The sequence below is a fragment of the Seriola dumerili genome, unplaced genomic scaffold (genome assembly GCF_002260705.1).
Source record: "Seriola dumerili isolate Sdu_G_001 unplaced genomic scaffold, Sdu_1.0 BDQW01000011.1, whole genome shotgun sequence".
Lineage (NCBI taxonomy): Eukaryota > Metazoa > Chordata > Actinopteri > Carangiformes > Carangidae > Seriola > Seriola dumerili.
Window position 1 is genome coordinate 6,029,612 of NW_019174266.1, and position 25,901 is coordinate 6,055,512.

General features: G+C 38.9%; 1 protein-coding gene across 1 annotated transcript in view; it reads right to left on the reverse strand.

The window, feature by feature from the left end:
• LOC111223172 (multiple epidermal growth factor-like domains protein 11) overlaps window positions 1-25,901 on the reverse strand; it is a 108,984-nt gene that overhangs the window by 40,015 nt on the left and 43,068 nt on the right. The window contains exons 7-9 of the mRNA XM_022747214.1: window positions 4,250-4,496; window positions 3,006-3,126; window positions 2,143-2,279 (exon numbers count right to left, since the gene is read on the reverse strand). Of these exons, the coding sequence (XP_022602935.1) occupies window positions 2,143-2,279; window positions 3,006-3,126; window positions 4,250-4,496 (505 nt within the window). The remainder of the gene's footprint in view (window positions 1-2,142; window positions 2,280-3,005; window positions 3,127-4,249; window positions 4,497-25,901) is intronic.

Below are 25,901 nucleotides of genomic sequence, written 5' to 3' on the forward strand. Positions count from 1 at the left end.
TAATGCAGAGGACAGATTCTAATGACGCTTCTGTTTTCCATTAGTGATGATCAGATGATGAACGCAAATCAGGCAGAGTGGTAAATACTCCGGTTAATTAAACTAAACTGGTTAATCCTCAGATGTTCAGGGAAGTCAGTCAATGCGGGAATAATAGAGACACACCTGGATCTACATGGTACTACACAAAATCTGGACACCAACACACCAGAGACAAAACCCACAGATCACAAGATTCATTCAAAAAATTTAAGAAAATAAAATACAGTGGAAATATGCATCATGGAAAAAACAAAAAACGTCCAAAATATGATCAAAACTACGATAAGACTTCAAACCATGTACTGTATGCTCACATATACATGTGTGAATGTAGAAATACTCAAACTAATGTTAAGTGAAAACTTGTTTTTGGTTGTTTAAAACAGGTTTCACACTCACCACTGCCTGCATTATCCTTTAAGTTCACATTTACAATTCAAAGAATGATGTATGATGCTTGTACTACTATCTAACCATAAAAGCTGAGTGATATTATCCCACACTCGCAGAGGGCACTCTGTTTTCCTCACAGACGACATGTGCTCTACCATCACGTACACTCGCACCATTATAAGGTCAACAGGCTACACATTATGCTGAGACCCTGAGTGGTGCTCAAGGTTAAATCTTACAAAGTGGCTATATGGATTATAATGAGCATGACTGAACAGTCAGAAATGAATTGAATAGGAAATTGTTTAAGTTGAGTTAAAGTTAAGCTGACATCCCTGCATCATTCTCAACACGTCCACAACTTGAGACCATTAAGAAATAGACAAATCACTCAATTAAAATGGCCCAGCCAGGACTTATGTTTAGTGTCACGTTTAAATCATGGAGACTTCCTCAGGACTCTTATCTCGGCTAATTCCATTAGAACGTGGACGGGGCAGAAGAGAACTCAATCTCGGAATTATTCCATGTAGGCTAATTCACCTGTCTGGGGCCTAAATGAATGGAGGTAATTTGGCTCAATTGAGAATAACGATGGAGAGGGAGAAACAGAGAGATGGGCAGAGTGGAAGGAGGAGAGACAGAGAGAGAGGGGGGGGGGGGGGGGGGGAGAGATCAAGCTGACCAGGGGCAGGTGGGGGTGGAGAAGGTCTTTTTCAACCAACAGACAGAGTCTGAGGTGATGGAGGTAATGAAGTAGAAAACTATTTCAAATGGCTCTTGGTTAAAATCTTCCACTTTAGGTGACGGTGGTACAGAAAAAAATAAAAAAATAAAAAAATAAATAAAAAAGAGAGAGAAAAGAGTATAATTGCAATCCATGAGCATTAGTATGAGGTAGAGTAGGGGAGGGAAGAACATTAACATTTAACACTGAAAATTTAGTGTCTGTAACTTGTACACACATATACAGAATATGCAGTTCACATGTCACAATCTATTTCTAATTTTGAGAACACACACAATGATAATATACAAAACATTTTAAAGGATAAATGTCTTGATGTCAACTGGGATTTACTTAGAAATTAGTTAGTTTTTTTTTTTTGTTGGAAAAAACAACAAAGGTTATCCAGTGAATGTTGGTCCAGTATTTACTCTCCTTTTAGCTCTTCTTTGGTCACCACAACCTGACTCTTTAGATTTTAGGGGACATTTAGGGGACATCTGTAAATTGTGTCATCTACTGGTACTCTGCACGTGAGGCGTTTAGGGATCATCTAACTTGTACCATCTACCAATAATCTGCATGTGAAGCGTTTAGGGGACATCTGCAAGAAGTTATTACTAATTAAATCATCTAAATGTAAATAAGCAGTCAAGCCTGGTCCTAACATCTGCAGCATTTTATACAAAAACCATTTATATCACTCCTCTGTATTTCCCACTAATTTGTTCAGAAAACATGTTCACATTGACAAGTGGTAGTGTAGTGCCTCATTGTTTCTATTAGTTTCCTGGTTTCCTGACTCTATTTACTGTTTATTAAGTATTTTACTGTGTTCTTATAGTTATCTTTCTCCCCACGAGGGCAATATCCAAAATGTAATGTCTTGATGCAGTCCAGCTAAAACATTGCAATATATGATATCATCATGATATTTGATATTACACTTGATATCTGATATTATACTTTTCATACTTTACCTCTCTCCAATGTAGCCAGCTGTGCACTGGCACTGACCGCTGATGTGGTCACACAACCCTCCGTTACGACACGTGCACTCCTGTGAGCAGTTAATGCCGAATGATCCAAACGGACACGGCTGTGCGCACACTGGGCCCTGAGGAGAAAGATTACATCATGTTAACATGCACATTAAACATATGACTACTAAGTTTAAGAAAATGCTATGTGTTAGACGGAGTCATGTTAATATCAGTTAATAAATTCAATAAAAGTTCAAAGAGTTATTTGTCACAGTAAGACAGCAGTGATGTCAATAGTGTCAGAAAACTTCTCAGGTTGTAGACCCTAATCTGAGAAACAATAACCCTTCATTTTAAGTAGAAAAAACAAAAATCATCACAATCTATTAGGAGTTTTCAGGGTATTGTGAGTTAATTTACAATAAAAATAGCCCACTACATTAACTATCAGCCAGTGATTGTGTTTGTTTCTACAGTAACAACTGCAATCACATTATTTCCTTTGCTCGTATTATGTTCGATAGCTGTATTATTCATTGTGAGTCTGAGCAGGTGCAGCAGGATGACTAAATAGCTCCTAACCATATAAAAGTTTCATAAGTGCTGGTTTCAAATAAATTCGGTGTCCCCTGATTAAATTAAATGCCATTAAGGAGACTTTTGTAGCCTCGCAAAAAAATAAACTTCACGGAAGAAACACTAAAAACTAAACTTTCTTCCACTTTAAAAATTGTCACATCAAATGTCTGTGTAAATTTTCATCCTCAGCCCCAAGTACAAATATGGTACACTCTATTAGCGGGCTCTCCAACAGAAATGCATATTAGCTGGTTTTGTTGTGAATGCGGTGCAGGTCGTACCACCCAGCCGGCGGGACAGGAGCACTCTCCGGTGACATGATGGCACGTTCCTCCATTCTGACAGGGACAGTGCTGTTCACACAGGGAGCCATGTTTACCTGGAGGACACGGCTCCTCACAGCTGGATGGGAAAGACAGAAGAAGCAGGTGTTTAGGTTGAGATGTGAGGTTTGATAGTGAATCATCTAATCACTGACTCTCCTGTACTGTACAAGTCAACATACAAAGTCAAGATGAAGAAACAATACATATCTTCACTTACTTCTTCTTATTAACAAAACTCACAGTTATGAAATAGTGTTTGGAAACAGTAAAATAATCGTGTTTATACATTTAACATTACAGTTTTTCTCCACTGTTCTGATGCATTTGTGCCAACTATACTTGTACAACTGCAAAATGCAATGTTGCAGTGATCTCAGCTCTGACGCCATTCACCTAACCTTTAATCATTTCTGGTTAACTGCACACATGTGCAAGGTTTGCAGAACATTTAACACAAGTGCAGACACTGAGTGGTGACTTAAAAAAAATTAAGAGTCCTCTGCTCTTGTTCCTAATAAAGAGAAATCTGTTTCTGTTGTATTGGCTCAATTCTAGTGTTAAAATAAGACTTTTGACTTCATATAGACCTGGTGTATACGGAGCAAAGAGAGTAGTAAAAGCAGCTGTGTTGTTGTGTGTAAATTAAAGGTGGGAAAATCTATGGAGAGACAAAAGTTGTCCGTCTTTATCTTGGGGTCATTTGTGACAACATAAGTGTTTCCTCTTCTCCAATGAAAGTGATTTTTTTTTCAGTGGTCAAAATACAAGTACAAGGAAGATTGGAAGACATCACTTACATTTTAAAAAAATCTGCCCCTAGTTCATGTAATAAATGACAGGTGGGTGAGCGTATGCATACCACAAACCGGCATGCATCCAAGTCTCAGCTCCACACACGCCCCACCTCTTTGCTCATTTTTGTATTAGCCAGGAGTTAGGCGGAGTCAGGCACTTCCAAGGTGGCTATGGCGAATTGAATTATTGAATGAATTATTAAATTAAGCTGTTGTAATATACATTCCTATTTGCCTAGCTTAAAGTAAACCTAAAGTTCAGCTTTAATTTTGTAGATCACTGTCAAAACTGTAATAATCAAAAGCCCATCAGCACATTTATGGAGAATTTGGAGGGAGCTTTCTGAAAACACCTCAGAGGGACAGACAGTCAGAAGGCAAAACAGCCAATAAGCAGCTACTCACAAGGCCCCGGTGTATCCGGGTGCACAAAGGCACTCTCCAGTCTGATGATGACAGGTGGCGCCGTTGAGGCACTGGCACTCCAACAGGCAGTCCTTGCCATAGAAGTTGGGGTCACAGGGCTCCTCACAGCGCCAGCCCTGGTAGCCGTCAGTGCAGACACAGGCTCCGGTGATCGGGTTACATTTGGCCCCGTTCCGGCACTGGCAGCGGTTAGTGCAGTGGGGACCCCAGAAATCGCTCTCACAGCCTGGGCAGAGAGGAAAGTGTGTAAGTTAACACGTGATTTAAAATCGTGTAATCATCAAATATCTGCATGAGTCATGAGGTCTGAGACTGAGGAGGATTCATGGATGTCTGAAAATGAAGTAATCCATGTGAGAGTGTTAACGTTTAACACAGAGGAGGAAAGTGGGGTGAAGTGAGGTCAGGTGAGATAAGAGGAGGAGAAAAGAGAAGAGAAGAGTACAGGACCCATATTAATCAAACTTCTAAGAATTACACTAACTAAAGCTCTGACAGCTAAAGAATAAAAAAGTTATTCGCTGAAAGTGAGAAACAAGACACATTTATCAAGTGACCCACTCTGCACAGAGCAAAGTGGAGGAGTAACAGTTTAGAGCAGCTCTAAAGTGATCACATGATTTCTCAGAGACAAGGAACAGTATCTTTAAAAAAAATCTTTAAAATTTTACTCAGTGACAGTGATTTTTAATTTTGAAAAAATGGTGTACAATCTACAACATATTAATAAGGGATTGAGAAAATAGGTTTTAATTATAGTGGCTTAAATTGGGAAAAAAAGGTAATCAAACTGTAGCAGGAAATAAATGCTGCTTCTGCTTATCAGAGAAAAACCTATAAGGAGAATTTATCACCACATTTACAAGTGCAGATGGTGAAGATGCTTAAACAGTGATTGCAAACAAAATGAGTGCCAGCTTTACTCTTTACTGCACCTCTGATAAATGTCCAACAACCAAACAAATGTTCAAAATTATCTGTGTTCGGATTACACCTTCATTAAATTGTTTTTACTGCCATTGATACTTTGTCACATATATACTCTGTCTATAAGTTTAGCTCCCAATAATAAAATAATATTAATAATAAATCATGATTTCTATAGGAACCCTGGTTTTCCATCTTTTTGCATGATTTTGTTTAAAAGCTAGAAGTTGTGTATATAATGGAACAGGAGGCTCAGATCAATGTAAAATTGGTCTGAAGTGTCTATGATGAAAAATTGGAAAGTTATTGACAAAAAACAGGCCTTAACAGCTCGTGGGTCCTGCTGAACAATTTAAAAAATGAGACTGTGCATGTGGAAGGATGGAAAATAACGTTGGTTTAAAATAAGAAAGAAAGCTATTGTCAGATATCTGAAAAGATTTGTATGCACTTTTGAAACAGTCAGTTCTCATCCACTGAAAATACATTAGCATAACATAATATATTGAGATGTGCAGGGGTGTTTGTATCTGTCTAAGAGAGAAGAGGAGGAGCTCTATTTGGCTTTTAAGGGAATAGTGATCTTGTACTTGGACTGTTGCTGTAAAAAGAAACCCAGGAGTGACCCTACACTCTGGTTTGCCTCTCCTCACTCTGAAGACACCAACAAGATATTAACATCCAGAGAAACAGATGAGACAATCCAACACAGTCCAGTACACACAAATTCAATCTAAGGTAAGTATTGGTCTCAGTCTTCATGAATACTGACAGAAATAATTTTAGAGCAGTTTAACCTGCCTTGAGGCACCTTGAAGACTTCCCTGGGGTAGTAACTCTGCATATTGTCAGCTCTGAATGTCAGTGATGGGTGACAGGCTGAGGGATGTAAGCAGTGTTTCCTGACATCAGTAAACTCTACACAGCATTCTGATGTTTACCAGCCCAGCTGGTCTGTGATCTCTTCATACCAAGACATAGCTAAGAGCAGGGAAGCCAAGTTTAGTTATAAAGTGATTTTAAAACTATAAACCCACACAGACCAAAGATACACAGCAAAGTACAGAAATAGATATAGGGGGAGTTTTTTAAGTTTCAGATCATCTGATGCTTTGCGTAGAGTAATCCACAGTATTGGTGCAGCTGTGGCAAAAATCCTGTCACTGATGTTACACTGCCAGTGCAAAAAAAATCAATAAAACACCCTTCACTTCACTAATTACTTCATAAAAAAAATAATTGGTTGCCTCACTTGTTTCATACATTTTTAGCAGAATATTTCAGACAAGGATTTAAATTAAATAAAAACTGCATCTACCTTGCTGGTTTCTTCTAATGTGCTCTACTCTACTGTGCTCTATTACTTTATTTTCAACATGACTTGAAGGTAGAATAAGACAAGATAAATCTTTAGTTTTAGTATTTTAACCATGTTTCACCAAGTGGTTTAAAACTTTTGCCCTCACATTTCAATTTGTCACTTCCTGATCTCAGTAAATGCCAAAGTCTGGCATTGTAGGCAAGTGGACACAATCTGCTGAATTTAAAGTGGAGATGAAAGGGACTTCTGCGGAATAACCTATTTTGTAATGTAAGATGATTAGTCTGGTGTATTGACATAAAACTGTTGCTTATGTACTTTCATCTTGGCTAAAATGAGTCACTGAGGTTCAGCTTTGCCCAAAGTTATGTCAAGGTGACCTCATCACACGGCTGGTTACTTAAGTCTGTAGGGGCTACATTCATCATCATTATCCCTACTCTAAAGGCATCAGTATGCTCCAACAGAAGATTGTCTGAAAAGGTGCACTGTTATCCCCATATAACAATAACAGCTATGATGTCTACCCCTTCTCTATGATGACCAGTGACGACATCTACAAAAGCTATAAACACTTTTGCCTTCCAACAAAACATGTACAAACTAGTTCATTTCAAGCATAACCCCGCCTTCATGGCACTAAACTGCAGTAAAACTTTGTCGACCAGAGTGCGACTTGTACAATGACAATCAGGGGGGTCAACTTTTTCACCAGGGCGAAAGGGAACCCAGCTCATCGCCGGTGTATGCTTTAGTGAACTGAAATGTTACAATCCTTACAGCATCTTGCTTGTTTAACTAAAACTATCTAATAAATGTAGTAGAGTAGAAAGTACCATATTTCCCTCTGAAATGTAGCATAAAGTTTAAAGTAGCATAAAATGGAAATAGTTTAGTAAAAGTACCTCAAAATTGTACTTATACTTAGAGTAAATACACTTACTTATTTTCTAATACAGCTAATACAATTATTTAGCCTCCAGTACTGAGTGGAAAAAAAGGGGATGCCTCTTGAAAGGCTACTGTCGAATAGGTAAAGACTAACTAAACCAAAACAGCCAAACAAGACTATTAAAATGAAATAATACACTCTACATTGATGTCAAAACGTATCTCTGGAATAACTAATCTTCCATTGTCTCACTGCTCATGACCGAGTGCCAGTGTAACCCTAAAATTAGATAACATGACATTATATATTGGTAATGAAATGACAAGCTAACACTGGAAACGAAGGGACGCGCTATCAGCTAGCTAACATTAGCTAGCTAAACTGTCCTTAAGGCAAAAATTAGTAACTAGCTGACATTAGCGTCCATCCGTAGATACTTGACACGATCTATTTAAAAAAAACTGACAAGGTAAGAAAGTAAAGTGTATTAATCAAGCCAGATACTTAGCTACTGCCACTTACATTTACCAACAACGTCTCAATTTGCTTTTGCGACGCACAGGTGCAAAGACGCTAGCCACTGATTGGAGTGAGGCAGGTACACAAGACATTCAGCAGCTAACATCAAGTTAAAGAAATGGTATGGGCCACTGTAGGGGAGTCTGAAATCGTAGTGCAAGATTCTTCCAGACATGAATATGAGAAATATGTTGTAATATTTGCAATTACAGGTAAGCAAGATAAATAAATGTTTCAACCCCCCTGAACTGTCGTTTCTACCTCTTTTGCGGTCTTAATCAGGGGGTCAGACTCCCAGTCCCCCCCAAAAATGTTTCAATAACTGAATCAAAACAAAAAGCCTCAGTAATCTTCAAAGTGCTTCTAAAATCGCCTTTCTAACAGTGGCATTGGGGGGTCTGCATCTAACAATTTTTGCAACTTTCCAAAGCAGTTGATGCAACAGTCACACCCACTTTACACAGAGATTGGCCAAGTGTGCAGAGGTAATAAAATTAAGCAGGATTTTGGCTCTTGCAAGCTCTCTCTTTATCCATCTTTCAACTACTTCTTGAAAGACTGGATGCCGGAGAGTAAAGAATGTCCATAGTTATCCCCATTTCTTTGATTCATCTTGTTGAGACTACAAAAAGATGGAGAGGAGTTCCTGGAGAGGGACTGGGGAGTCAGTTGGATGCGGCCAAGAGGAGGATATGATGATGGCCTTTCACCCCACCTTTGAGTGCAGCCATCTGCCTTTAGACATTGTCAGATGACTTTTTGTACAAACTAGTACACAAAGTCCTTAAATCAGGGTGCTCCTGACCGTGATGCTCAGTGGTGCATTAACACTCAAATATTGCTCCTCATTTATCCCGATAAGACATGATAATAGAATAAAACACCACAAACATCAGCCTGCAGTAGTGAGGTGCGGCGTGATGGATGCAGGAACTCGTGCGGTTTCCTCCATACAGTCATCCCATCAGGCTGAAACAGCAGAAAATTCAGCATTTAGCATTTTAATTCTCTAGGCCACTGCATCCAGTGTTTTGCTGAATAAAGTGGAACTAGCATGGGACAATGGATTGTGGGTTGCTATTTGTTCTTTATTCCAAAGGAGTCTTATTTACAAAAATCGAATCTGCATATTACAACAGTTATTTTACACAGACAGTTATTTTCAGCCTCTTTAGTCTCTTGTGACCAGATGGATAGAATGTTTTTTAATCATTTCTTTAACTCGTCTAACTTCCTTTATATACACTGATGAAAGTGGAAGAAATTTTCAGGACCTGTATTCATAAAATATATCACAGGTCTGTAAATGGATGACTTCCTGTTATTGATCAGAACCTGATGAAATTTGATGAAAACAAGTTTAAAAGATGGAACATTTTATTGTACATTACGTCATCTCAGATAACATAAATCAAAGCACTATTTTTCTGATATATGCTCACAGCAATCCACCAGAAAGGAAGTGAGGTATTCAGAGCCTGAATGGCCTTAAATTAAAAGAAGCTAGGATTAATCTTCTGGTTGCATCCCTCTGCCAATCTGTCAAGTTGCAGTTTACATCCACTCATATAATCTCATATATTCAGTGAAGAATTAGAGGGAATTTATTTAAAGGTATTTTTTGAGTTGTGATAGAGGGATATATACTATAAATAAAATTGACTTGACTTTGTTAAGCTTCGCTGTTCTGGTTCTGCTGTATGTTTATTGCTGCATTAGTGTGTAAGTTCATTGAGGTAAATCAAGAAACAGATTTAAACTGTAGCCATGACATTAGACAATGCTTCAAACAGAAGCTACACGTTTAACCCAGCAACACAGAAGATCTGTACAATCACCACAGTTTCAAAGTGGGTTTCCAGGATTAGTGTCATCAGTTCATTGTATTTGCACTCTGGGTGTTCCTGAGATATCGCGTTCACAAGAATGGGACTACCTGAAAACATCATGCCTCCGACCCCAGCTGGGAAATGGCGGTGAAACAGGGCAAAGCTGTTCAGACATGAGGAACTTTCCTGCCCAAATGTGGGTGGTAGTCTCACAGATATTATTGTGTTAAATGTTTCATCAGTACTGTGGTGGACAGAGCTATGAGAAGACAAAGCATAAATCAGACTTGCACTCCCTCCCTTTCAATCTTTCTCTAATTTACTCTCTTCTTCTCTCTCAGTTCCTCCTGACTCTCTCTATCTCTCTCCACATCCCGGTTCTCTCTCAAAGAAGGGAGTTCTCTTTATTTCTCTTAACTAGTGAGCCAGCATAGTCAAATCCTTTATCCTCTCACAGCCTCAATTATTCAGCAGCAAAGAGTCCAAATCAAGTGACTAATGACTTTGATCAAGAGTAGCTCACTGGCACTAAGCAGAACTTTCTGCACTAAATTAAGAGCTGCATAATATACTTTGGCAGGGGCTAACTCTTTAAGGAATATTTCTAGGTTTGTCTATGGTGTAGTCACTCTTTGCTAATAATAAAATCTGAGCTTGTGCAAGAGGTTCGGCTCTTTTCTCCCTCTCATGTCTAAGAGAGAAACCTAGATAACATTCTTAACCTAGCACTTTGTCTGTGGCGGTCTCTCCAACCAAAGCTCTTGCAGAGGTTTTTTTTATGCAGTGAAATCGGTTTTCAATTAAGGAAATAGTTCCAAATTTTAGTAAATACACATATAAGAAGACTGATACTACTCTTGCATCTGTCAGTTAAGTTACATCTTGTTTCTTTAATTTGTACAGAAATACAAAATGTAAAAGCCTCAAACTGTTACTTTTACATTTCTGTTTGTATTTTTTCAAGCTAAGCTAAGCTAATCAGCTGCTGGTAGTAATTCCATGGTGGTATCAATCTATTTGATGCAATTCGATGATTATTTCATTAGTTAATGTGGTTGAGATAAATAGAAATCAGGATATACAGGGTTAATATTCTATATGATAATACAAGCCACCAGATTTTCCATCTACCACCGGACACATCCCTGGTATCATCAGTGGGATTTCAGGGTGAGCATTATACTGCCGCACCCTCAGCCTCATGAGCACAGACACAATACGGCTGGCCTGAATGTTTATCAAGTGGTGATCAATGATTATTGGTTTGATATGAAGTAAAATCAAACCTGTGAGAAGGATCATTCTAAAATGTGATTTCAAATCACTACATCACCATTAGCATCACCAAATTCTCCAGTCTCCAAAGTATTGGTACGCATGGGTCAGAGTTTCCGTGAAGGTATGCACATTCTCTCATCAAATTTGTTTTGGTAAATCCCAACTTTTATGACATATTGTGGCATATTATCAGAAAGGTACACAATGGCATACTGCCAGACCTTAGAATGAGTTGAAGACAACATCAATATCCTTCTTGAAGGTCACAGGGGAAAAGCATCCAGACCAGACCGAGATCAGGTTCCAGGGAGCCCTTTGTCAGGAATGGGCTGAGAATGTCTGAACAGCCTGCATGTGGTATTTTTAACACAGTTACAGAGGCATTCAAAGGGGCAAAAGCACACACATAATGAATAAATGATAAAACTTCATACTTCATGCTATTTTACTTTCACAGTATGGATCTTTCAAGCTCTGTTTGGTGTGCAGGTTATAAATGAGCTCCACAGTCTGGCTCAGGAGGATGAGTTTAACTATGAGCAAACAACAGAGGCTGAGAGAAATACCTGTCGCTCAGTTAACATTAGGTGGTGGAGAAAGATGTAATGGGATACCTATACTGGTCTGTTTTTGTTGGATGTATAAGTAGAAAACTGTTTGCTAACAGCATTGCTGGGAGTTTGTGTTTGACAATCTGCCACCAAGCTTGTGTTTGTGGGTACATTTTGTTGTTAAACAGTGTATTTTGATATTATCTTATAAATTTTCATTTTCTAAACCAAAGTGTGATAGCTCAAAATGTTGATCTTAAATAACAGAAAACGTAAAGGTTTTAAATTGAATCCTCAAAAATCAAATGAAAAGAGGGCTTCATCTTAAAGTTACCATTTTGCATCCACAGAGGTAGAAAATAGACTTCTGCCTTTAGACATTGGCTTTAAAAATGAAATAAGCACACAGAAGATATTTTGTAGTTTCAACAACTCTTTTCCATGACTGGAAAAAAAACTTTTACTCAGACTATACTTTAAGAAGGTTTGATACAGTGGGCTGAAAAAAAGAAATAAATCTAGAGGCTTTTGTAAATTTTCAAAGTAAAACATTTACAAAGATGATAAAACCTGTTTGAAACCTTGAGCCAGCTTGGCAGATTCAATGGGTATTTTGTTACAATAACATTTCCCTTTGAAAACTGAAGTAAAAAGAAATTTCATGTCCCTGTCACTGGATTATTTTACTGCATTTCTGAAGACAAGCAAAATGTTTCCACAACAGAGTAATCAAGAGTATTCCCATGGCTGATTTATATTATAGCCATATCATAGTATGGAGAGAAGGTGCAGGAGTGGCAGTTGGTTGACTTTCAAATGGCTATTTACTCATTGTTTTTTAATGGTTTTTATAGAAAGAGCTCAATGAATTACAACCTATACGTTAACTAAAAGTACAAGCAGATAGAGAAGCAATTAGAAAGCTTCCAAGTCCATTACTGCCTTTACGCTTCACACTCACATACTGAACACACTGAAATATTGATGTTTAAAAGTTGCTTTTTTAATGCAGCAGCTAATTGGAAGAGTCACAGAAAACCCTCCTACACAGAAGGACAAGAATTTCTACCATTATGTACAGCAAGGAAAACTTGACTTTCAATTTTCTAAGTCTCTAACATTGGAGGGTATTCAGGAAACATCTACAAAGAAAACACAGAGAACGCGACAGATAATAATTTTTTTTTTTAAAGAGAATGTATAAAATGTCTAATTGACTCCAGCAGGATGAACTCCAGACGAAGCACAGACTTTAAAGCTGAGAGAACACTAAAATCACCCCTGTTGCAGAGGCTAAAAGACTCAGATGAGTCAAAACACAAAACATACGAGAACACTTTAATTAAATGACTAATATCGACTTTAGTCTTTCTAATGGTATGGCTTAAGCTAAAATTTGCTGGCCGTATCAGCACTACCAATGTACATTAGGGCTGATACTGAGTCAAGGTGTAATGTGGTGTTCTTTTTATTTTTCTTTCCAGTAACAACTCCTGTAAAAGGGATTTTCAGTCCTCGACTGTAGGAGGTCACAGGAGCAGTCAGAGCTCTAAGAGCAAGTTCCATCCCTGGCCCCGGTTAAGTACACTACAAGGTCTACAAGCAGTGCCCAAGGCTGCTAGTGCAACTCTGGAAGATGAGGTGATGTGATGGAGAGGAAAAGTCACTCTTCAGTGGAGGGTTACTGGATAAAGAAAGAAGAGGATTCAAGCCTCATTGAGCAGTTTCGTATAGTCTCACTGCTCAGTGTTGAAGGGATGATCTTCGAGATTATGGGCAATCACGAGTTCTTCTTGAAGAATGGATACATAGACATCTCAGTACAAAAAAAGGGGGAAGTCTCAAGACCCCGCTGATCCGGGAGGCAAGGGAAAGCAGAGCAGACCTTGCAGCACTCTGGCTAGACCTAACCGATGCCTATGGATCCACATGTCACAAACTCATTGAAACAGCACTGACAAGACACCATGGCCGGGCATTGGCTGGAGAAGGGTATAATCACTAGCTGCAAAATCTCGGTATAACTCTTAGGCCACGAACATGATAGTCAAGACAGCAGAGGTGGAATGTACAGGCCTCATTTCTTGATCTGGTACTTGGCAGTCCCCCCTGAGAGCATTCTTGAATGACCTAACAATGATGACAACATCCATCCCTGGGTGCAGGAAAGATCTCTGTAAAGAGTGGTCGAAGTTGGGTGCCGGCCATTTATACAGCAAACTCTTAAACTACTTGGAGTAAAAGGACTGCAGTGCAGAAGAGCCACCAAGAACATTCTGGAGGCTGCTGAAAAGGCAAAGACACTTATAAATTACTACTTTATTCTATAGCTAATGGAAATCTTTCCAATTTTTGTATGTTGCTATTTTATGTGTGAACCCATTTTTGTAACTCTTCAAAACCAACAACAAAAAAGGAGAAAATTTCAAGAAGCAGACCCCCTGTTAAGGCTTCCTACAGTGAACCGGCAACAAAACACAGTGTGAACTAGAACTAAAATCAATTAAATAAAAAAACAAAACTGAAACTGAAACATTCTCCTTTGTAAAAATTGTAGTTAAAGACAGAAATAGCTAATAAAGTTTTTTAGTAGTTAGTAGTGATGAACCAACTTGGTTTATGATGGCCATAAAGATTTCTTCATAGTTTAGTTGAAGCCAGTTGAGCCACTGGTGATTTTAAGTAGAAAGATCTGGACATGTGGTGAGACTCACTTTCACATTTAGCCATATGTTTGCAAAAATATAATTAAATGTCAAATCATATTATTCCCTGCACACATGGTGGGAGACTGCAGGAGGAAATAGAAAGTCACACAGGCCTACTTTCTACCCAGTTCTTGTTATGTGCAATGTTTCACAAAAAACCACTTTAAGGTAACAAGTCATGATGTGATTTAAACACCTGCTGCTATTACCTTCCTGTCATATCGGTGGAACACGTTTACAGAACTGATCTGAACTGTAAGTTTACATGCACACAAGAACTGACAATCGACAACACAATTTTTACAGACATTGTAGCAACCTGTCAACTATAAATTTGTGTAAATATGCAGCAGGTCTATGATCAGATTTTTCCTCTTCCATGGCTTTATTGTGCAATGATGGATTACAGTGTTTTTTTTTTAGCAATACAAGAAGCTATTTCCTGATAACTTTTCTTTTTGTGTGCGTGTGTGTGTGTCTTTCCCTTCATCATGCTAGTCTGCTATCACAGTGATATTTTCCCTGTTGGAAGTCTTTCTCCTGCACTTGCTCACATGTAAAAAGCTGAAAGAAACTGTTTTCTCATTTACATTACATTACAGTTTCTGATTTTTCTGGCCACTTGGTGGCCTCTCTGTTAGCTCTGTTTCTGGTCTCCACCAGCTCCTGAGGTATATATCTGGCTGCTAAATGCTCCACTATGTTCACCAGCTGCTCTCTAACTGTGTCTGTCTGCTGTTTGCTGCTGTGTAGGTAGTGGATAGTGGATTTCTACAGCCGTTTCTCTGAATTCAGCAGCCTGCTGCATCCAATGCTATGAGAGTGAACCAGAACAGTTAAGTTGTGTCTAAACAGATAAATACTACAGCTGAAACTCACCATAAAGCTGTGTAAAGCTGCAGGGAGGTGCAGATTCAGCTCACAATTCTCTGCAGGTTAATCACTACTGGAGACTCCTCTCACATTGTCACACTCATCACATTATCACATACATTGTTATTATAGAAATACTGATGATGGCCGCTTCAAAAAATCCTATTACTGCAACTTGCTAGTGCTATTGTTGTATAGTTCTATTAAGTGCACCTGCTTTATTTACATTAACTTATTCAAGAGGAACTGCTGCTGGTATATTGCTACAACTCACACTGGCAGGTCTTTTTACATTCAGCATAATAAGGTTATGATACATAATGTGCTAAGCACAGTATAAGAGCCATATCTTGTGAGAAAATTAACTTTTTCAACATTATTAGAGTTTGACGTTCATGATGTGATTAGGCACGAATATGAAAGTTTAATGCAGGTCCTATTTTACAATTGTGTTTAAAAGCATTATATTGTATTGAATAATCCTGTGGAGTGCTTTAGGTAATGTGTGCACACACACTGTGCATGGCTGATTGATGTCGGTGTAAAATTGTTCGCGGCACATACTTAAAATGCTGTTCTTTCTTGTCTCTCTAGCCGTTCATTAAAAAAAAAAAAAACCTTAAGGGTTTCACTGTAACACTTTTTCATGACACAAGCAAAACTTATGCAAATGTAATAATCATTCATTAGTCATTATCAGGTGGAAACCAGTTGGTTGAGTTGTTTTGTGCATTTTAGGCTGTATTCATGTGAATGTGCAGAGATGTGTTTTTCCCAAACTTCAGGAAATTGTACTGAGTGTGGTTCTTACTAGAAACCGGCTTCACATTTAGATCCCAACATACTGTACATGCATACCAGTACTAAACAGCACTTTTTGAAAGGTCCCATATTGCATAAAGTGAGATTTCCATGTCTTTTTTTAATTTTAAAGCAGGTCTAGGTTTATATTAATACTTTAAATGGATCAAAGCCTGTATTCAGAAACTGAGCCTTAAAACAAGCCGCCAGGATTTCTGCAACTTTGTGATGTCACAACAAAGCAGTCAGCGTCAATCAGAAGGGAGCCTGACTGGCTCACCGACCTGTTGTTACTAGAGCTCCAGAGAGAACCTGAGAGAAGAGATGTGAAACTACATTGAGATGGTTTTTGGTTCTTAAAACCACAAATATATCTTCTTATGGATATAAACACTTTAAAATATGGGTCCTTTAACCTCTAGAATAAATACAAATCTGAGAACTAATCTTCTGTTTCTAATCAGTGTGAGAAAAATCCAACAACTCTCCAGCATTAAATTAACACTGAAAATATCTCTTTCCACTCTTATTCTAACCAAATGACATCTGCATGATGAGTGTTTTTCATTAATCAAACCTGCTTGAGTACACAAGTCAAAACAGTCACGGGGTGGGCCACAATGTTGGAGTGATTAACTGCATGAAATTAAAAAAAAAAAAAACACAGGACAAGGGCAGAAAAACACATCCACAGTCAAATTAACTGACTTTTTGTGGCTCTCAACAGTTTTAGTTTTTAGATGACTGTATCAGAATTATGGGTTGTGGACGAGTAAAAACACAACACACAGAACATTGATTGTTGATTTCCAAAGGCCCATTTCACACAAAAGTTTGGCTCATTATTTATTTATTTGTTCATTTGTTTATTTGGGGGAACCAAATTAAATCTGAATCACACAGGTGTTCTTACCTGATAAACAGAGCAGAAATATCACTGTGATTTTAAATTAACGATCCAGGCCAAGAAAGACACTGCAATAAGACCAAACTACTCATCTTGCAAACTAAGATTTAGGCAGCAAAGTCTGTGACAAAATGACTTAGTCACATGATGAGAAAATGAATTGTTCCCCCATTAAAAACAAGCTCCCAGTGAGAGGGTGATGGACGAGCAGCCTGATTGGACAGGAACGAGGGGGAATACCCTGCCAATAAGCGCGGCAGAGGGATACTGCTGAGTGGCCGAAAACACAGCAGTACTCCCACTGCCACTGGGCCGAGTGTTGATCTATGGAGCAGCAACCGCAATCATTTGTCTTGGTTCTGCCCCGCTGATCACGTTCTGGGTGTGTGGGGGCTGGACTCTGAGCTACAGTGTTTTATTTAGTTTATTAGTCAACACCTGCATAAATAGGAGCAAATGTTGGGAGTAGGGCGGTGTGGGTGGAGGACAGAGGGTGGTATGGATGCAAAAGTCTGTGGAGGGTGTATGTGTTCGCTTACTGCCGCTCTCTAAGAAGACCAGATTTATTAATGGTTGAGCGCAGCAATAGGTCTATAAAATGTCAGAAAATCATATAAAATATCTGTGACAATTATTATAGATAGATAGATAGATTTATAGATATTCAAACAGCTTGTTTTGGACAAACATTCGAGAACACGAAGACGTTCAGTTTACAATTATAGGAGACTAAGAAACCAGCAAATAATCACATCCGAGAAGCTGGAACTGGTGTTTTTTTTTGTTTTTTTTAGTATTTGTTTACAACATTATTTCAACAATTATTCAGCTAATTGTTTCAGCTCTAAAGAAGGTTTATATGTTCTAACTAATGGCTTTATTTGAGGCTAATAAATGATTTAATAATGCTTTATAGATCAGTTATAAATCATTCATTAGAGCGCTTTTGCCAGCCAGTTTGTGAGAACTCTCTCTGGACCTAGAACTATGTTAGCATTGTACTTTTAGACAACTCTTCATCATTAGAAAGATCTCTCTGATGGACCACATATCTTACTACCCGGTCTCCTAGAAATAACATTTCCATACAACTAAATGCTTTCAACAGTTTAAAGGAACTGTAATTGTTGCCAGGGTTCACATCCATTCACAAAGTCCTGCTCGTGGTCAGGTTTAGGCTTCACGGAAAGATGATAGTTTAACTTAGAAAAAAAAGAAAGAAGAAATCGTGGTCAATTTTTATCTAAGACCATGATCTTTACCTTAAATTGGTTGCGTATATGAAAATGATCATGTTGCTTAAAACAGATATTGTAGGAAAATCTAATTAAATACGTTGTACGATGAACATTTTCTGACGTTGCAGAGAAGGCCATTAAAAACAGTTCCTCATTATGTTGGTTCAACATGTATTTGCTGATAATTTAGTAGCATATAAACCTCATTTCCAGGAGACTGAAAAAGAGGCCACAGAAAACAACTTATAATTTATAACTGCAGACTTATTAGAAAGTAAGAAACCTAGTATTTACTAACTTATTTTCAACATTTACAACTACATCAATATTATTATCAAATAAAAACACAACCATGTAATTACACAAGTTGGTAATGCTTTCGAGTACACTGTTAAGAAGGGTTCTTTGTTCAAGTTCAACACAGTGGCAATTTCCTAACTTGAAAATGTATAAAATGAATTAACCTCACAACCTGGAGACCCAAAAGTTATTCGTATAAAATATTAATTATTATCAACCATAAATAAAACTATTATGGCATGTAATTTTTCTAAGCTATTCATCAGTTAAAAGAAAAACAAGACCAACACAAATCTACAACCACACACATCCCCCAGAACACACACATTTGCTTTAAAACCCACACACATCACATGATATGCAACACTAAGTCATATTGTCATGCCTGTAGTCAGGCTTTCTTAGTTCCTGCCTCATGCGTAACTGCAGACAGAGAAACGGCCCCGTATCCTCTGAACTGAGAGCCAATAAATGGTTTGTTGCAGGATGAATAAATGATTGTGAAGTTGCTCTATGTCTGTCATCGAGCTCAACTTGAAGATTTCACCCTGTCCAAATGCTGGGGATCGATACTGCTGACAGCCAATGAACACCTTCTAAGCCTTCTGCACTGTTGGGCAAAAGCCAGTGGACTATCCAGTCAGTACACGTACACACACACACACACGTACACACACACACACACACACACGTACGTACACACGTACACACGTACACACACACACACACAACACACACACAGACACACACACACACACACACGTACACACACACACACACACGTACACACACACACACACAAACACACACAGCCTGCAGCTTAATTCATTCATTTTTAATCCAATGGCATCTTTGTCAAAAACCTGAGGAACTGAGGGAGACCGACTCGGAGGGGAGAGAAACAATCTGTAGGATACTTGTTTTTTATGACTTTGATGACACCTTTGTGTGATGAGCAGTTGCTGCTTTGGTGCTTTGCATTTACTGCAGGCACTGGGCCAATATAATCTATTATTAAACACTGCTCTCTTGTATTTATTCCAAACAAATTGCTATTGTTGCTTCCATAAACACAAAAAGACAATAACTTCCTGAACAGCAGAATAAAGAAAGTAAACCTAACTGCTGAACAGCAATGTTAGAGATTTCAAAACAACATATTGGTTGATGAATTATTGTTTAAAAAAAAAAAGGTTTTATTTATATGAAAGAAATACAAATTATTACTTTGAGGCCCAGCAAATCACACCCAGGTGGCTTTTTAAATGAGAAATCCAACAGGCTCATTGAGAAAGGTCAACAACGGGGACAAGCTGTGCCTGTGGAAGGTATACAGTCATGAAGCGGAGGTACACTACATTTATATTTCCAGCAGCAGCCTGGTACTGCCCAGCAATGCACCACTTTATTCAAGGCCACACTGCTTGCATGAGTGAAACTATTTTCATCAGCACACTGTCAGACAGCCACTGTGCACTCCCTTGACAAATGAGTAAACAATACTTTATAAAAGAAGCAGCAGGAGTGGGGGTGGGGGTGTGTTTTTCTGTAGTATGCCACGTTCCCTCTGAAACAAACTGATGAAAGTTGCCGATAACACAACAGTGTGATTTGAGGTTGTCAGTAGACAACTGTGTCAAGCAGAGCTGAGTTATTAGCAGACATCTGACCCATATTCAGACACGCACGCTTGTGTTTATTTCAGAGTCATTGATTTCCTATTTTCAATTAATAATTGTAATTAGTGGCGGTATATTTCAGGCTGTACGGGACGTGGGTCGATGAGGGGGAGGACTGTGATGGAGGACAGGCCAGATGGATGACACATTTTACTGTTCACAGGCCTGGAATAAAGTGTCAGTTTACTGTGACACCGTCTGACTCGATGACCGTGTGTGTGCGTCTGCGTTGGTTTGCATCTAGGTGACTGAGTTTTAACAGATTTTCCCTTTAATGAGGCCATTTTCACGTCCAGATAATAAGCCAGGAAAGTCAGCATTGCATTAATCAATACTAGAAAACAGTCATTTTAAGGCCGTGGGCAAAACATATCAGGCCAAGAGTTTTTACTGACTTCTTTGCTCTGCACTCTCCGCATTGTTTTTTTAAGACTAAATAATTGCTGTCATTAGCGGCCGTCAACAACTTTGCTGTGGAATGATGCATGAGATGTGGCAACCTTTCACTTGATCACTTAATGATTTTTGTGTGTGTGTGTGTGTTCGGTGCGACTCGTTCAGGCATGGTCCGGTTTGCTTTTCTTGTGTGGTAATTGCATTTTAATGATCTCGTTTTATGCAAACTTGAGGCATAAATTTGAGTTCAGGTCTAATGGCTCTTGGCAGGTGGTTGTCCTCCCACCCACCCACCGACAAATGTAAAGAGGTGAAAGGTGCACATCAGACATCTGATGGCTCCATTTGGCTGGGGTCAGAGGTCAGATCTTTATCCAAGCACGTTACAGCATGAGAGTTGCCCACCGGACCTGGACGAGGTGACTGTCTTTACTGTCTCCAACCAACTGAGCCAAGACAATTAAGAGCAGTCACATTTTTTATTTAAATTTGACTGCATTCAGTTTAGCCACTTGGCAGCAGCACAACAAACTTATTTCAACAAATTTGTGAGCAACAAACAATGAAGCAACATTAACACAAATTTGAAGACATTTTCAAAGCAACTTGATTAATCTAAGTCCAGTATTTCCTCTCTTTTAGCTCTGTTTTTGGTCTCCACCAGCTCTTAAGGGAAATATCTGACTCTTTAGCTGCTAAGCTACCTGCTAAACTACCTCCTTTAGCAGGAAGTGGACAGCGGGTTCATCGAGGCCTTGTGGCTAAAGAACAGTTGCCTGCACCAGTAAACTCTGCTGATGAGAGCGGCAAGACTGAACTAAGCATTAAGGTTGGGTAACATGAAACCAAAATCATGACTTGAAAGACTCTGAAATCCGTCCAGTTAAGGGGACTATACAGTATACTGATAATTATCTCTACATACACCCTTCACATTACATTTAGTCTGTACTCCACCAATTTTTCATAACTATACAAGTGTAACTGCAGACCTTGGGGAGTACTACTACATATGTGAAAAAAAACATGTAAAACTTTTAGTATTTCCAGAGGAAGAAGCACAAAATCGAATAAATTGCCTTGAGTGATGTCGCTTGAGTCTGCATTGGTTGCCTTTGCAAAACACACCTGATTCTCCAACTGGTCTGTCAGGGGTTGTGTTTTATTGCTGGTAATGCAGGTACCAGAATTTGAGAAGGAAGAATGCATTGAATAAAAAAAAGACATTATATCTAATTCTGCTGCATCTGTTGTTGTCTGTTTTTTCCCCAACTGTCTATTGTAACTCAATGCATATCAGTGGAGTGCTCCATTTAACATTATTACCAAATGTTCACTGACACAGAGCAGCTGTGCAGCACAAATGGCTGTGACAGACAAAGAAGGTAATGATATTCAAACGCATCAGTTGTACTTTGTCTTAATTACTGATTACCAAATGTTGCCATGCTGAGGCAATAAACTCAAATGGTGAACATGGTAAACATTATCAGCAACAATCCTAGAGCCTGAGGGCCTCTTGAAGCCCAGAAACTGCTATGACAGCACAATAATTAATATATTTTCACTACAGTTTCATTTTATGCTCTTGTTCTGTTCAGTTTCCCTTTGCTTTATCCTCTTGCCGTGAGTCTTGGAGGACAATTTCTCCATAAAGGATCAGTGAAGTGTCATCTTATTCTAAACCCTGAGTATGCTCTGAGTCAGTCCATACGCCATCCTCGACAGCAGACTGGCTTTAGGGGATCCTTTAGGAATCAACGGACCAACCTTCTCTCTCACTTAGAGGTCACAGCTCCCTCCACTGCACCACGAGCCTTTGAGAAAGGTCAAGACGGCTTGAAGTGCAAAATGACTGAGGGAGAAGTGGCTGAGAAAATAAAGAGACTAGGGAGGCTGCGATTTTGCTCCTCTTCTCTGAGCAAATGTAAAGTGGAGGAAGACAGTCGATGAATAATTCCTGGCCATTTTCAAAGTCAAAGCGAAGTCAGTCACATGGGGAGGAAAAGGATCTATTGTGCCGGCCACTTCAGCTGAAAGGCAGCGGTGGACGATAAACAAGTTAGTTTGGGAATTAATCAGAGTGCAGAGAGAGAGAGAGAGAGAGAGAGAAAGAGAGAGGGGCACTGTGGAGGAGGGGAGGGAGGGCAGGCGCGAACGCAGAGCGGAGTGGGCAAGTCGTTATATTCCTTAATGGGTTGTCTGTCATGAGGTTTGGCCGGCGTGGGCTCACGTGGCATTAGAAGGAAAATGGGTAATCAAAAGGTTTCCGAGGTGAGGTGCCAGTCCATTTCCCCTCTCACTCTCAAGCGCACAAGATTGATGGCATACGGAGGGAGAAAGAGGGGGCCTCTGAGGATTTGATGGGAAAACAGCAGACTGGAATTTGTTTGCTGATGGAGTCTATTTTCTCCAAATCTGTTAACAGAGCAGCTGAAGCACAAAACTATACAGTTTGTGAATAACCCCACAGATTAGTTGCTTCAATATCAAACTCCTGTAGAACCAATCCACTGTTCTATACATTTATAGCATTAGTTACACCCGCTGTTTTTTTTCTAATTTGTGCATAGTTGTCTATATAGTCTGGAATCATAGATGTATTTCTAGCTAATTTCACCATTTTCTCTACAGCCTCAATGGATTCAAACTAAGGTCCTGATCAAAACTGCAAACAAGAAATATTACAAAATCCATTCTTCATTTTTTTTTTTTTTTTACAAACTTTCACAAACATTTCTCACAAACTTCATTCTGTTTGTTAAAATCCTTCAAATCTTATGTTTCTTATCTAATATATTTATAGTTAATGCATTGTTAAAACAACAGCCATTCACTCCATTTATATTCTGTAATTCCCTCTATTTATAGTAGTTTTTATTGTCGCTGGCAAGTCTGTCATGTCTTTAAAGGTCCCTTATCTTACACTTTTTCAGCGTTGATATCCATAAGAAGATATATTTGTGGTTTTAAGAGCCAAAAACCATCTCAGAGTAGTTTTACATCTCCTCTCTCTGGAGAAGATCAGTGAAGAGAGGAGGCTCTGAGCCTGTCTTCTGATTGGCTGACTGTTTTCGGTGTAATCAAATAAAAATAAAGCAGACAGTCAGGAAAACCAAATCGTGCAAGGTTGAATGATGGGTCTAAGTGGGCGGGGCTTGGGGCACACCTGAGGGTGGTGACTGCTTTGTTGTGATATCACAAAGTTACAGAAGTCCTGACGGCTCATTTTAAGGCTCAGTTTCTGAATACAGGCTGTGAGCATTTCTCTGTGGACTGAGCTTTAATAGCTTTTCACAGTATTGATATAGAACCTAGACCTGCTTTATAATCAAAAAATACATGGACATCTACCTTTATACAATATGGGACCTTTAATGCATTATTTAAATCACTCTGAATTGACTTCATGTATGAAATGTGCACACACACACACACACACACACACACACACACACACACACACACACACACACACACACACACACACACACACACACACACACACACACACACACACACACTCATCTTCTTCCATATCTGCATTGCCGTGCACACTCTCATAATGTTTCATGGCAGAACGGAAAATTTGCATGACTTCTCCTTTAGTTGTTATTTTGTAATTAACGTTGTGATTACTTGACCATTTTCTTGTTAACCTGGCAGGTACAACTCATTTACCTTGAGAGTGTTACAATGGAAAATCATGCATAAAGAAACTCTTGCACCTGTGTCAGAAAACACATCCCTGCGTTGAACACGAGCTTGTATTTTCCTTTAAAACCACTTGTGCATTTTTTTTCAGGAAAAGGGTTGAGGACAGGTCTAATGAATCCATTTATCCCATCACTGTCACTGACACACAGGTGTTGCATTCTCCCCAGCTGCAGAGCCTGTTTGAAGCAGTTCTCCTGCTTTGTTTCATTTTCTGCTTTGCAAACAAATCAAAGCAAAGATAGTTAAATCTTTAGTCTTATCACAGTAAAATACATGAAATGGTGCTGAATGGACCCTGAGAAACCACCTTAATGGTTAATCAGGAGGAATTTAAATTAGGAAAGGAAATTAATGTGTGAGAATATTAATTCCTTTGCTTAATGTCATGCTTTTGGAGAAACATTTACTTCCTCAGGGCACACAAAACATAAATGAACCAAACTCTTTTGCATACTGTGGCCAAGCAATCTCAATAAGACTGTTTGATCTAAATGCGCGTTTGTGTGTGAAAAAAGGAAACCACCCCTCTCGTAGCGCATAGAAATAGATGCATTAGGTATGTGAGCATCATCATGTGCCAGATTTAGTCAAAGGAGGGAGTTAGAAACAAAAATGTTCAGCTTTTAAATTATCAACCTGAAGATTTTCATGGCATCTAACCAAGTTTTTAGTCAGGTTTAGTCTGTTATTTATTCTGCTACAGCCTTTCAATGTATTTCTAATCGTAAAGTAACTGCTTTGTTAGTGACAGAGTCTGCCATTCCCATGCTGCACATGTACTGTACCTGGGATTCACAGGAAATGACATGTATATATTGCATGTACAAAATTCAGACAAGAGCGCTTGCACACATTGCACATACAGTAACTTCACCAGCAATAATATAGCAGATAAGAATAAGCTGATGTCCCTCAGGTGTGGTTCTCAGGCCTGGGCTACTTCCCCACCTGTGTGTGAAGGCTACCTCACTAAGCTACTGCAGCTCGCACGTGTGTCTACACTGCCAACATTGCCACTGCCAGCCCTATCTTTAAACATGGAATATCCCTTTGAGGTAACAGATGATTTCATATCAAAGTGAGGATTTCCAACCAGAAAGCCGTCAGGTGATTTTTGTTTACCCTCAAAGGCATCAAAAGGAAAAGCTTAAAATGCAATTAAGAGAAATCTTCTCGATTCCAATTAAAATCTAGTTTCAAATATTTGATAGTGTTATCCTGCCCATTGTGCCGTATAGTAGTGAAGTATGGGGTCCACTTAGTCATCGCAGCTTTACCTGCTGGATAAACACCAACAGAATCTCTACATCCCTTTACTAATTTGTAGTGAACAGTGTAGCTTGGGATGGAGTCAGATTCCTGGCTTGAATTATTGTTTCAGTCTGCCTCTGTACGTCATGGTCAAAGAACAGATATACCAGCTGGTTGTTGTTAAAGATAATAAATTAAAGTTGATGCAAGAAAATGTCTCTATATACAAAACTAACCCAATAAATGTGCACATATACGAATATATGTGCTGCTTAAATGCAGTTTGATCCGACTATTTAAGCTACAACGCCTAAAACTCCTCCGAGATTTATGTTATTGCACATCTTAGAAGTCTGGCCCTGATTCTGTGAATGAGTGGGACTAAACATTATCTTCAAGCAAGAGAACAGCTCTCTACTCACACTTTAGCCACAATAACTGTAA